The sequence below is a fragment of the Tursiops truncatus genome, chromosome 2 (genome assembly GCF_011762595.2).
Source record: "Tursiops truncatus isolate mTurTru1 chromosome 2, mTurTru1.mat.Y, whole genome shotgun sequence".
In the NCBI taxonomy this organism is placed as follows: Eukaryota; Metazoa; Chordata; class Mammalia; order Artiodactyla; family Delphinidae; genus Tursiops; species Tursiops truncatus.
In genome coordinates, this window is record NC_047035.1 from 110,427,862 (window position 1) to 110,440,337 (window position 12,476).

The window sequence follows — 12,476 nt, forward strand, 5'->3', positions numbered from 1 at the left end:
AGAGAAGGCATGCCTTGGTGCTCAGAACGCCTGTGGGCTCACAGTCTATATTGACCAGAAGCTCATGAAAACAAGACCAGACACTTGGACCCACATGCAACACGGGCAACCAGGGGGTTGGAGTTGTCAGGGGTTTGGCAAGGAGGTGGGGCCATGAGAGGCCGGGAGGGTTTGGATCAGTGCAGAATAATAAGGAGGGCATTCCTGGCAGGTGAGCAATGTGGTCAAAAGCATGAGGTCCAACATGGGAACACAACTAGGAAGGGTCCGCACAAAGGAGATGCCTGAGGCTTGCGACAACATCTGCTACCCAAGAGATCGAGTAAGTCATTCAAGCTCCTCATGGGTGAAAACAGGACCACTAGCTGTCCATCCACCTCCCAAGACAAGTGTGAAGCTCAAATAAGGCAGCAGGTGTGAGTGGTCCTGGAATTCACAGATCCAAAGCACAGTGCTGTGCTTGACTGAAAAAGACCCTGTTCAAGTCTTGGGTCTGTCACTGTATCATCTGGGGGAGGTCCTCGCCCCTCTCTTTGTCTGTTCACTCATCAGCAAACTGAGAATGGTAATTCCTTCCTCATACTGTTGCACTAATTTAGGATTACAGGAGAAAATGTAAATAAAAGTAGCATGATGATCCACAAAGAGCTCTACAGCTGCGGATTACTTTATTATTGTTGCTCTAAACAGTGGGCTCCTTGAAGGCAGCCATCCGATCTGCTCTCTGTTCTTCCGGCACCTTCCACAGATCAGGTGTGCGCACCACAGCGACCACGTCGTCTAGTTAATTGAATTGCATGATCATCAGAAGCAGGAATCCAGCACTTCCGGGCGTGGAAGGAGATTGTGATGCGTAGCCGATCCCTCCGCCTCCATCTCCGCTAACCCCGCCTCTCCTCAGTCTCAGCGGTTCAGGATCTGCCGAAACCGGTTCTGCTCAGGTACTCAGCTGGAGGACTGGTTTCGGAAGACTTGCGGGGACACTTTCAGGTGATTGTCCCTCAAGTCCCTGAAGCATTTCCAAGATATGGTGTGACCCAGGTCAGGATTAGTTCGCCACGGAGGACGCACCTGTGTTCCCCCAAAGCCGCGCCGCACCCAGGGGTCGTACAGACACACTTGGGGCAGGGCCCGTCCTCTCTCCAGAACGTAGCTTTTATCACAGGAGGTTCGGTACAGAGCTTGCGGCGACAAGGAAAGAGCGGGCTCCTGGAGAAACGCCCGCCTGGCTGCGTGCCGTTGTCCAAGTCACTTTCCACCCTGCCCCTCAGTTTCCTCCTCTGTAAAACTAGCTACGAACCCCTCTGGGCCACCGCCTCGCTGCGGGAATGAGACTCGGACCAGGGCTGGCGCCTCCCATCCCACGCCCCTCGGGTCGAGGTCTGCGCGAGGCAGGGGTGCGGGCCGAGCTCCGCGCGGGCGGTGCCACGCCCCTCGCCGCCAGCAGCGCGGCACTCCTGGCCGACTTTGCGAACCTCCAGGGGGCGAGCCCGGCGCTCTTCTCAGCCCAAGAGGCGCCTCGGCCGTCTAGGGTGTGACTTCACCAGCGTCCCGGGGCCAACAGGGCACCGAGAGCCCGGGTCGCTGCCCACCCCCCACCCAGCAGGTGCCAGGACCCAGCCTTGCCCAGCCGCGTGGCGGCCGTGGGCCTGAAGGGGTTAAGGCCGCGGGCCTGGGCGCCGGCCCCCGGCTTCGCCAGCAGCGGTGCCCGGCGGCCCGCGACCGAGCCCCAAGGCGCGGGGCACGGCGGCGGGCGGGCGTGCGCTTCCTCCTCCTTCTCCTTCCGCCTCCTCCTTTGTAGCGAGTTCCCGGCCCCTCTTCCTCCCCCCGCCCCCCAGCCCGGGCCCTCTCCCTCGCTCCCTTTCTTCCTGCCTCGCCTTCCTGCGGCGAAGGAGGCTCATCTATTATAAATGCACATTCGGGGCTGACATCAGCGACGAGCGGCGGGCGAGCGCCGACGAGCGGTCCCTGCGCGCTGCCCGCCCGAAGTGCTGCCCCCAGGCTCGGCTGAGCCTCCCGCGGGGCGCGGGAAGCGCTCGAGCCGCGCCGGACCCCCTTCCCGCCGCCTCCCGGGGCCCGCCGCCGACCCCGGCCGCCGCCCCCGCACGCCGCGCCCGCGCCCCCGCACCGCCCCGGAGTTTCTGCATGACTGTCACAAAGGTAAGCGTCCCTCGCCCGCCGCGCCCGGCACCAGCAGGCGCTTGCAGCTCCAGGCCTGGGTTGCGGGGAGCGCGGGGGTGTGGGCGTGGGGAGGGGGCACTGGTGTCGGGAAGGTGCTGCGTGCGCTTCTCTTGCTCCCCCAGTCGCCCGAGTCGCTCCGGCCCCCCGAGGACCGCGGAGGGAAGGGGGAGGATGCCGCTTTGGCAGCCGCCTTGGTTTGGACCGGATCCCTCGCACCGGCTCAACCCCAGGACTGCATTTTTAACCCTTGTTTAGGATGCTGCATTTTTAACCCCTGGAGAGCAGTGTGGGGCAGCTCCGTGGGATCCCCGTTGGTGCGGGCCGCAGGGAGCGTCGCTGGCAGGGACTGGAGCTGGGCAGTGGGTGTGGGAATGGGCTTGCCGCCCTGAGGAGGCCCGCCGAGGTGAAAGCCCACCCCACCTGCCGGCTTCTGCCGCCCATCCCAGGAACTCTGGCCCCACTCCACAGGCAGCCTGTGGAGAAGGTTCTCCCCAGTCCTGGGAGTTGCTACCCGGCATGGGAAAGGTTCTGCCGTGGCCGGCTGGAAGATATGGGGAGGGACTGTGGCGAGGAAGGCAGCAGCGCACAGTGGCAGCTCCCATGTTGGAGGAGAGTTCTTGGACCTTGTCATAGGTGCCCAGGTTTACTGGAGAGACTGGGAGCTTCCCTGCTGTGGGGAAGAAAGAGTTAAGTGGGAAGCAGACCTGGATAGTGGAAAGTGTCCAGGGTTTAGGAGACCCGAGTTCACTCTCCATCACTATCCCAAATCCCCTGGGTGACCTTGGCTGGGCCCTTCTGCTTTGGCCCTCAGTTTCCTCCTGTGGAATGTGAGGATCAGGATGATAATATGGACCCTGGGGGTGGCGACGGGCAGTTGAAGAGCCAATAAAATCAAGGGTGTGATTGTGACACTTTTCAGACAGCTGTGTCAGGGTAAGGAGATCACAGCCTGGGCTTGGCCTTGGGTTTGTGGAGCCATGTACCCAAGGCCAGACTCCACCAGCTGCCCCGCTGGCTCTCATAATTGGAGAGGTGGAGGCCAAAGTGGGAAGGGCAGCTTGTTTGTGGTCAGAGCAGTGGGCCGGATGGCGGGTCAACCATGGAAGTGATGGGAGAGGTGATTCTGGCTCCATCTGATACGCCAGGGGCTACCCATGCCCCCCTGAGATCTGCCATAAGACAGAGTGTTCATTCAGGGTCTTTGGGCTCAATTCCGAAATCAGGACTTGGAAACATTGTGGGAAGATGCACTTGGGGGCTGAGGGGCTACCTTAGCTCTGGCTACTACTGGCAGGGCTGCTGTGACCCACAGGGTGCAGGATGCTTAGTGATTTGAAATGATACAAATGCTGTTTGTCTGGGAAGGATTATTGTCATTAAGGTTATTAATGTCAAAGACGTAAGCAGGTTGGAGTAGAAGAGTAATGGATGGGCCTGGATGAGAGAGAAAGGATGTGAGGTTTGTAATAACAGCACCGAGATTTGACTAGATGCCTCCCCTGTGTCTCTTTAAGTATGTGAGCTCAGGCAGCCTTCCTTCCCAGGAGGCCTGCAAGGAAGGTGTGTTCAGGCCCCTTTAACAGAGGAAGAAGCTGAGGCTCAGAGAGGTAAAGTAACTTGCCTGAGGTCACACAGTGAGTAAGTGGCAGAGCTGGGGTTTGCCCTCAGGCCTATCCTGAACTATGGCCTGTGATCGTTCCATTGCCCTGCACCTTGGAGACTGGGTGATTCCAGTGGTAGAGGGGCACTGCTTGGAGGCCTGGGCCCTGGGGTGGGGAGTCCATGAAGGTGAGTACCTGTCTGTTAAACCTATTGGCAGGCCTGGCCTCTTGGTATCCAGTGATTATTCACTAATGCACCCCCTTCCACCCCATCCCCCACCAAATCCCTCTGTCTCTCTCTTCCTGTTCTAACCAATGTGGTATCAGTTTAAGCCAGCTCAGAGGATTAAATAAAACCCCCACCTTAACCCTGTCTTCTCTTCCTTTGCCAGCCCTTCACAGACTAGTGGGGAGGGCTGGAGGAGCAAGAGGGCTACAGGGGAGGGGCCTGGGGGCAGGCCTAAAAGCCTAAAAGCCTGCTGGTAAAGGCTCCTCTCTGAGTTTGAGAAGAAACCATAGTGCTCTGGGAGTCTGAAGGCCTTGCCTGTAGTCCTAAATCAGCCACTAACAGGCCGTGTGACCTTGGACCAGTCACTTCCATCTCTAGGCCTCTGTTTTCCCATCTGTGAAATGCGGGAATTGGTTCCACCTTCTGCGGGGCTTTGGGACAGCTTCAACTCTGGCAAGGAAGTCAGCTCTGATGGAGACCAGGAAGCTCTTTTTTCTCTGGAGTTGGTCTGGTTACAAGAAGAACCCTAACAGGAGTCTGGGAGGTGGGATCACTGCTTAGTGGGGTGGTAGGCTGGGGAGGGAATGGATTAGAGGGTGAGGCCCTGGCTCTTGCTGCCTCTAGGCAGAGTCACCCGTTTTGGGCAAGCCCCAGCTTCCTGCCCCTTGGACCCTTGCTTTGAGCCTTTGTGTCAGACGCCCCGCAGGGCAGATCCTCAGGGCCAGGGTTAGGTGTGGATTGTATTGTAGGAGACAATCTTGTTAGCTCAGAGAGCCTGGGAAGTGGAGAAGAGGAAACCAGATGGTCAGTTGCTGGATCCTCAGTAGCACTTCCTTGGGGCAGAGGGGCTCTGTTTTCCGTTTGCCACCCTCCCTCTCATACATACAACTAGCCCCCTTCATTGTGGGGTACAGCTGGTGAGGCTGCATGTAAAACCTGGGGGTTTTCTGGAGGGGCTCCTGCCCTAACACACTAGAGACTCGGAGCCATGCAGATTTTGAATCGTGACCTTCTAGCCTGATGACATTTTTCCTGGTTATGATGTTTTAAACTCTATTTTATTGTGTATATTTTAGTAAGCTGCCTTAGTTTCTTTATATAATGAGGAGGAGAAGAAAGGAAGAAAAACTAGAGAGGAGAGGGAAGGACCAGATGCAGCTTCCCAGCCTGCAGATATCCACAGGAGGTCAAGGCCCAGCCTCCTCCCAGTTTTGGTCCAGTGTCCTTCCATAGGGCAAGTCAAGGGTGAGGGAGTGAAGGCGGCCCTCCCAGTAACAAGATGATTTTATTCCAGATGATTTTATTCTTCAAATCCTTGTGCCTGATTCTTATAATTTTTCTGTCTCTATTCCATTTCAGTCATATACCTGACTTAGCACTTAGCAGTGCTTTTCTGTGTCTAAATATCTGTTTCTAAATTGCACTCACCTGGAAAAACAGAACAAACTATATTAGAAATGTGTGTAGAGTACTAGTCAATAGGCTATAAGAAAAGCCTGTGAGCTGTAACGTAGGCCTTACCACCTCCTTTTCGCTGCTCAGGGGTCCTTTGGAGTGATTTCTTGGCTTTTGTCTGTGATGTGACCAGAGATGTGGCTTCTAGGTAAGCAAGGTGGTGGCTTCTAGTGACTGGGTAGCCTTGTTCCCAGGTGTGCCTTGTAAGTTAGGTGCTGCTGAGCTCAGTGCTTTCCAAGTTCCCCAGGCTAGCTCAGGGGGCCAGGGGACCAAGAACAAAGTACCCTGGGCAGCAGGAATGCCTGCTGCACCTAGGAAGGACTTAGGAGAAGGAATGTGGGCAAAGAGAGGACACTGGATGCCAGCATCCCCCTCTAAGCAGTCGATTCCAGGTCCACAAGCAGTATTGTCAGCCGCGCCCTGGCCCTTCTTTCTGCAGGTCAGCCTTCCTCTCCTGCCCCTGTTCCAGCAGAGCTCAGCTCGCTGGTGGGAGCCCCTGGCTCCTGCTGAATGTGATAGGACGGTGTTGTCCTGCCCAGGTAGCTAATAACAGTTAATTGTTTGGCAAAGATCACATGTCTCTAGGGCCCCTGTGGAGCGGCTTATAGGAGAACAGAATGTTCAAGCAGTTTAATCATCCAGTTCTCTCCCCTGACAAATGAGGGAACTTAGGCTCAGGGAACAGAACTGTGATTTGCCTAAAGCCGCTCAAGCAAGTTTGAGGCTGGAGGGGCTGGAACCTGGGTCCTCCTGACTCCTGATCAGTGCTCTTTCCTCCTGGCTGCCCGGTGAGGGGGGACTTCAGGAAGCCGGAGCAGGGGCAGGTGTTTTTGCCCCCCTGCATCGCCCCAGCCTGGACTGCTAGTGTCTGGGTTTCCCTCTCCCTTTTTTGGGTCTGGGTGTGAGGGAGCCCAGGGTCAGGATAGGGAAGGGGGTTACAAGCCCTTCTGCTTCAACTCATGGACCCAGATGCAGTCTACCTAGGATACCTGGACCCCCAGATATCCCACTTCCCAGCACCATTTTCCTCTCTGGCTCTTACTGCGAGAAGAGATGAGAGAACCTCAGCTGAAAGGCTGAGAGGTACCAGCACAGACCCAGCTCCCAGACACGTAGGGGTAGTGTGGGGATTCTGCCTCCTGTACACTCCATGCACTCACCATACCTCCTCCTTCCTCGTGGGGCTTTTTCCAGATCGCTGGCATCCTCACGCAGAAGGTATCTAGCTAACATTCACTCATTCGTTCAGCCAGCACCCTCTGAGCTCCCGCTCTGGGCCAGGCCCTGTGTTAGGCATTAGGGTCACAGAGTGCATAGCCACAGCCCCTGCTGTCCAGGCCCTTTGAGGAGATGGATGTGGAAGGAGGTATCTCAGCGTCCTGGGTTAGGAGTGTCAAGGTCCAGTGGACACAAGCTGGGAGAGGCTGGTCTTGGCTGCATGCTGTAAGTGCTTCGTAAATACAGGCCCTTTCCTTCTCTGCTGTCTCTCCCTCACTCTCCAGAAAAGCCCTGGCGAGTTACTCCCTTCCTCAGTGTGCCCGGAGGCCCTGTGTTCTCTCGGCTGGGGGTGTTGCCACCTTGGCATCTATGGCAGCGCCTAGAGGCATCTGGGAAGGGTTGTGAGGCTCCCCAGGGCCCCAGAATCACCCCACAGCCAGCCAAGCCTGTGGAGTCAGCACAGACATGGGCTCGGCCAGTTTGAGTGTATGGACACTGGCTGGACCAATGGCCTGGCAGCATCAGACCCTGGCAGCTCAGCGATGGAGTGAGTTTTTCCACTTCTCTCCCGGGTTGGCCAGCCTGGAGCAGACATGGCCTCAGCTGCCGCCGGCTCCTGGCACCGGGGCAGCCCAGATTCTGATTTGGATAGCTGGCCACAGAATTTGTCTGGTGTCCAGGAGATGAGGGAATGTGCAAATTCCCTCTGTGCCCAGCCCCCTCTCCTTCCCTCTTCTGATCAGCTCGTTCTGTTCCCTTCCTTTCCCTGCCCCTGTACCCCGCAGGTTCAGGCCCCAGCCCCGAGCCGCCTGCAGCCTGGGAAGCTCGGAGCAGCTGGCTGGGAGCAGGCCCTGCCAGGGAAGGACAGATGCAAATCCGGTGGCTTCCACATGAAAAGAAGCTGTTTAGAATGAGCCTCTCCTTTGTGGGCCTGGAGTGTGGGACCAGCTGCGAAGGAGGCACAAGTAGGGTGGGAGGTGAGGGGGGGGATTGGGGGTGGAACTGCCACTCACCCTTCCTCTCTCCCTCCCCGCCTGCCACCCCCACCCCCACAGAGGCCCCTGGAGGGACTTGGTAATTGGTTTCTGGCTGGCACCCTCCTTCCAATTAATTAACACAGCGATGGGAGGCGCCCAGGTTTGCTCACGACTGTCCTGTTTACAGAACACACACATGGGTTACTGCAGTGAATCCCTACGCCCGTCCCATGGTGGGGAGGGTTCCCCCTATTTACAGATGAATAAACAGAGTCTCTGAGTAGAGGGATGACCACACCCTAGTCACAGAGCTAATGTGGGTCAGAGCCGGGCTGCACACCCAGACCTTCTGACTTTGAGCCAGAACCTTCTCAATCTGATCACGTAATGGTCCACATCCTGTGAAGATGAGAATAACAGTTATTAAGCAGGCATTGGGCGGGCATGATTGCATTTACTCTGTTCACCATGAGAGTGATTCTATTATTGGATGATCCCATTTTCCAGAGGAGGAAACTGAGGCTCAGTGAGAGTAGGTGAATTGCTCAAGGTTGCAGGTTTAGCGGGTGGGGGAGCAGGGATCTATACCTGGGCTGTCTGACTCCAGAGCACACATTCCTCTGACCTCCAGGCCTCTCCTGCTGGAGCTCTGTCATATTCTGCAGCCCCTACCCCCAAAGCGTAGGGCTCCTGTCTGTGTGTCTGTGGCCCTGCCATGGAGGTGTGCTCGCCTTGAGGGTGACACTCGTGGGTGTATCATCCTTAGACTTTCCTGTGGCCTTTGCTGGAGCTGGGAACAATGTGAATGACTGGGGGAATGGTGCTGGGTAAGGAAGACATCCTGCACGTGGTATCCGGCATTAGATAAGGCTGCTTATAGGTAGGGCGGCCAGCACAGCAGCAGAACAAGGTGGGGCAGAGGCAGGGCCTTCTTCATTCCCGTGAAGCTAGCTTTGTCCAGGGAACGCAGGTCTGTGGACCAGGCCTGCAGCCCTTACCAGAAGCAGCCTTCTCTTGAGATGGCCCTTGATTCCCAGGGGGTGCCTAAGAAGGCCAGCTTTTGAGTCAGACAGATGGCACTGTATCATTTACTTGCAGTGTGTTCTTGGGCAGGTTGCCTAACCTCTCTGAACATCTGTTTCCCCATCCTTTAATTGGGATTGATAATAGTAGTACTTAAAAGGATGATTGTAAAGATTAAATGAGCTGATCTGTGTGAAGCACTTACCACACGCCTGGCAGTTAGCGTTAGCTATTAACACCGGGAAGACAGAAAATTAAACAAATGCTGACAGTGAGTGTCCTGGGGGTTATGAAATGAGCAGTACAGGGACCTCTGGGAATAATAGCAGGGGGCCTGACCTAATCAGGGGGCTCAGAAGTGACTGTTAGCTGAATCACAAAGGATGAGTAGGAGATGGCAGGTGAAATGGGGGGAGCTGAGGAGAGGATAACAGGCAGAGGGAACAGGGCAGAATGAGCAGACGTCTGGAGTCAAAAACAACTCTCCAGGATCACTTCCTGCATGCCAGGCATTGGTGAGGGCTAAGCCCAGGTATTGGCTCATTTCATCATCAAAGAGACTTTATGGCGTAGATTACTGTTATTTCCCCTTTACAGATGAGGAATCAGGCACAGAGAGGCCAAGGAAGCTGCAAGAGCTCGCCCAGTGAGGCAGAACAGAGATGGGTCCAGACCTGGGCCTCCTGACTCTGGCACTCTTTCCTTCCTCCTCCCCGCAGCTGGAAGATGGCTTGTCACTGGGCCACTTCTTAAACTGACCTGAGGGGTGTGAAAGTGCTACATGCCGTTACCCAGCCTTCTGCTGCCCTCCCAGGGCCTCCCCGGGCTGCGTAAGGGAGGGCAGGGGCCCTCCTGGCTCGCAGGCAGCTCTGGGGAGGGGTCTTTTTTTTTTTTTTTTTTTTCCCCAAAAGGAAACTTTGCTCTGGCAGGAAAATTTCTACCTTCCATTTTTACTGGGCCCAATTATGACTGATTTTGTTTTTTTAAACCTTTCTGCTTATCTGGATTGGGCCTTGGTCTTTACAGTAAAACCATAGGGACAGATGCAGAATTTTTAATGTTGGAATTCTGTTGGGTGTCTGCATTTTGGTGTCTGCCCTGCCCGAGCTCAGAGAAGGTGACATTTTTCACAGGCTTAAATTTACTGGCCCCTGAGTGAGACAGATGGTGACACTGTGGGAGGCTCTGGCTGCCCGCAGATGGGAATGTGGGGAGGCTCATTCTGGGTGGTGCTCACGCTAATCCCTGGGAAGAAGCCCCCACGCTCAGGGCTTAACTGTAGAGCCGTCTGAGGTCGTCTGGTCCAGCCCTCTGCCTTCGTGAACTCCACGCTTTCTAGGAATATGAGAATGACTCCTAATCGTAATAAATACTAACTTCTTAGTAGGCTGTTTGGAGCCTTTCACCAGGTGTTAAGTCCCTGCTTTCGAGGAGCTGACGGTGAAATGAACACAACAACAAACGTAGCTAACCCCTCGAGGGTGCTTAGTTTATGCCAAGCACATAAAAAGTGTTTCATATGTATTTACTCTTTTAATCTTCCTGATTACCTCTGAGGTCTGTGCTATTACTGTTCCCATTTCCATAGTAGCAGAAACAGGCCCAGAGAGGGCAGGGAGGTAACTTACTAGGGTCTCAAAGCTGGGGAGGGCCTGAGCCTACCTCCCGGGCCTTCTGGCTTGCCATTCCATCAGGCTGGAATGACCCCAAAACATGGGACCAGAGCAGGGGGCCCGGAGGCGGAAGATCCAAGCCTTGCTCTTGCCACTTTTTCTTACCTTGTGACCCTGGGCTAGTCCCTCAACATCTCTGAGCCTCTGTTTTCTCATCTTTGAAAGTGGAGTTAGGACTCAACCTTACTAGGGTGCTGTAATGTGTTAAGTAAGGCAGTCGTAGATGTCATGGAAGGGGATGGTTATTGTCATGTCTAATTCGCGCTCCCTCCCACCCCCTCCCATCACCAGCGTTTCACGGCCTTCAGAGTTTGGCAGTTCCATCCAATAGCTAACCCACTTTTCCTGCGCTGTAGTCCTGACTTCAGAATTGATTCATACTCTGCTGGTATGAAAAAGAGGAGTTCATCTCTTCCAAACAGCCTCTATCTGTTTTCTGCTCCGTCAGGCTAGTTGGGTGCAGATAAAAAGTTGTTTTTCTCTCTTCCTATTCTATTTTGGCTGTTTTAATATGCTTGGGATAAATAATCTGGCAGTAAAAATTGGGCGTCCTGCTTTCATTTGAAAAGTGAGCCAAATAAAGCATCCGAACCTTGATGTGTATCATCCTGGCTCCCTGCAAGCCCCAGCTCCCTGTGGAAGGCTGGGGAGGATGGGTCCCAGAGCACAGTCCTGCCTGGGTCTCTGGGCAGAGAGATCCCATCCTGTGCCCCGTGGCAAGGGACCTTGACCTTTGCTCCAGACGCGTCCTTATGCCTTTGGGGCTCAGACTTGCTTTTCCTTTAGGTTTATGGAAAGGAATATGCTCCAGTAGCTTGAAGCATTTACAGCGAACCGTTTAAACACCTTAAGTGTGATTTCAGAACTAACAGCTTTATGATCTGGGATCTGGCGGAATTTCTAAGACACGGAACAGCTGATGAAAAGAAAGGTGTTGGTGGATGGGGACAAAACGATTTAATTCTTGAGGTTTTTTGTTTAACTTCCTAAAGATAATGCTGTTTCTGCCTGCCCTGCCGACCTCCGGGTGAAAGATCAGTTTGCAGGAATGCATGGGGAAATTTGGGATTCTGGGAAATTTGGAATTCTGGGAAAGGGGATTTCTGTGTACCTGAGCAGCCATCTGATAACTTTTTATTATCACACATCTGTCCTCTAAAGCCCAGGGGTCTACCTTCCTGCGTTAATCATTATGATATCTGAGGACAAACTCAAGCTGTTATGCACTGAGGCTATTTCAGGGCCTGAGTTGTCCTGTTAAACTGGCCTTTTCAGGGTCTGCATCTGTGTTAATTTCTCTGTCCCGAGAACTCCTGTAGCACCCAGTCTCCACTACACCAGATACAAATAAAAGCCCAAGGTGTTATGTTGTTTGTTGATTGCTTTATGAACGTGAACCTTGACTCCTTAATTACGAGCTTGCTGAGGCCAGAGATTACATCTGATTCTTTTTAGTACCTTTCACAGTGTTCATCAAAGGGCTGTGCACGGTAGAAAAGGTGTGATATAGACCATGGGGTACCTGGTGTAAAGGGGCGAGATTGGGCAGGATTTGAAACAAGCCTAGACCATTCCCTGGATGTTGCTGCTTGGGCTAAGTCCTTACTCCTAGAGATCTACAGACTGCTAGAACTGGAAGGGACTCTAAAGAGATGTAATGGGCTCCCTCATTTTGCAGAGGAGAAAACTGAGGCCACAGAAGGTTTACTCAAAGGGGCGCCAGTGGCTGAGCAGGAACTGGGGCTGCCTCCTGCCTAGTGGCAGGTTTGGGTTGGATGAACTTCAGTTTAGTGGGTTTCTCTAGGCTTCTACTAGAAATCAGGCCAAGGACTGATTCAGAAGTGGGGGTGGGAGAAAGTTCCAGAAAGTAGACTTTCAGAACTCAGTCTAGCTGGCAGTGGGCACCCAAACGAAGAGGACTGGCTCCCCAAGTGACCAGCCAGGAGCAGCCTGCCCCAGGGCCTGGTCAGGCCATGGCAAAGGCAGAAGGAACGACTTCTGAGGCTCTTTCTGCTCGGCCGTGGGGCTGTGATTACCCAGATCTGGTGGCCCATGTGTCCTACATGCCAGGCCGCCACCTTGGCCTCCACAGGCGGCCCGTGAACCTCACTCTCCCTCC

At 54.5% G+C, this 12,476-nt stretch overlaps 1 protein-coding gene across 1 annotated transcript in view; it reads left to right on the forward strand.

Annotated features, from left to right (window-relative positions):
* The first annotated feature begins 1,081 nt into the window (after nucleotides 1-1,081).
* Nucleotides 1,082-12,476, forward strand: part of CORO2B (coronin 2B) — a 139,931-nt gene continuing 128,536 nt past the window's right edge. The window contains exon 1 of the mRNA XM_033851896.2: nucleotides 1,082-2,160. Coding sequence (XP_033707787.1) covers nucleotides 2,146-2,160 — 15 coding nt within the window. The 5' untranslated portion in view covers nucleotides 1,082-2,145. The remainder of the gene's footprint in view (nucleotides 2,161-12,476) is intronic.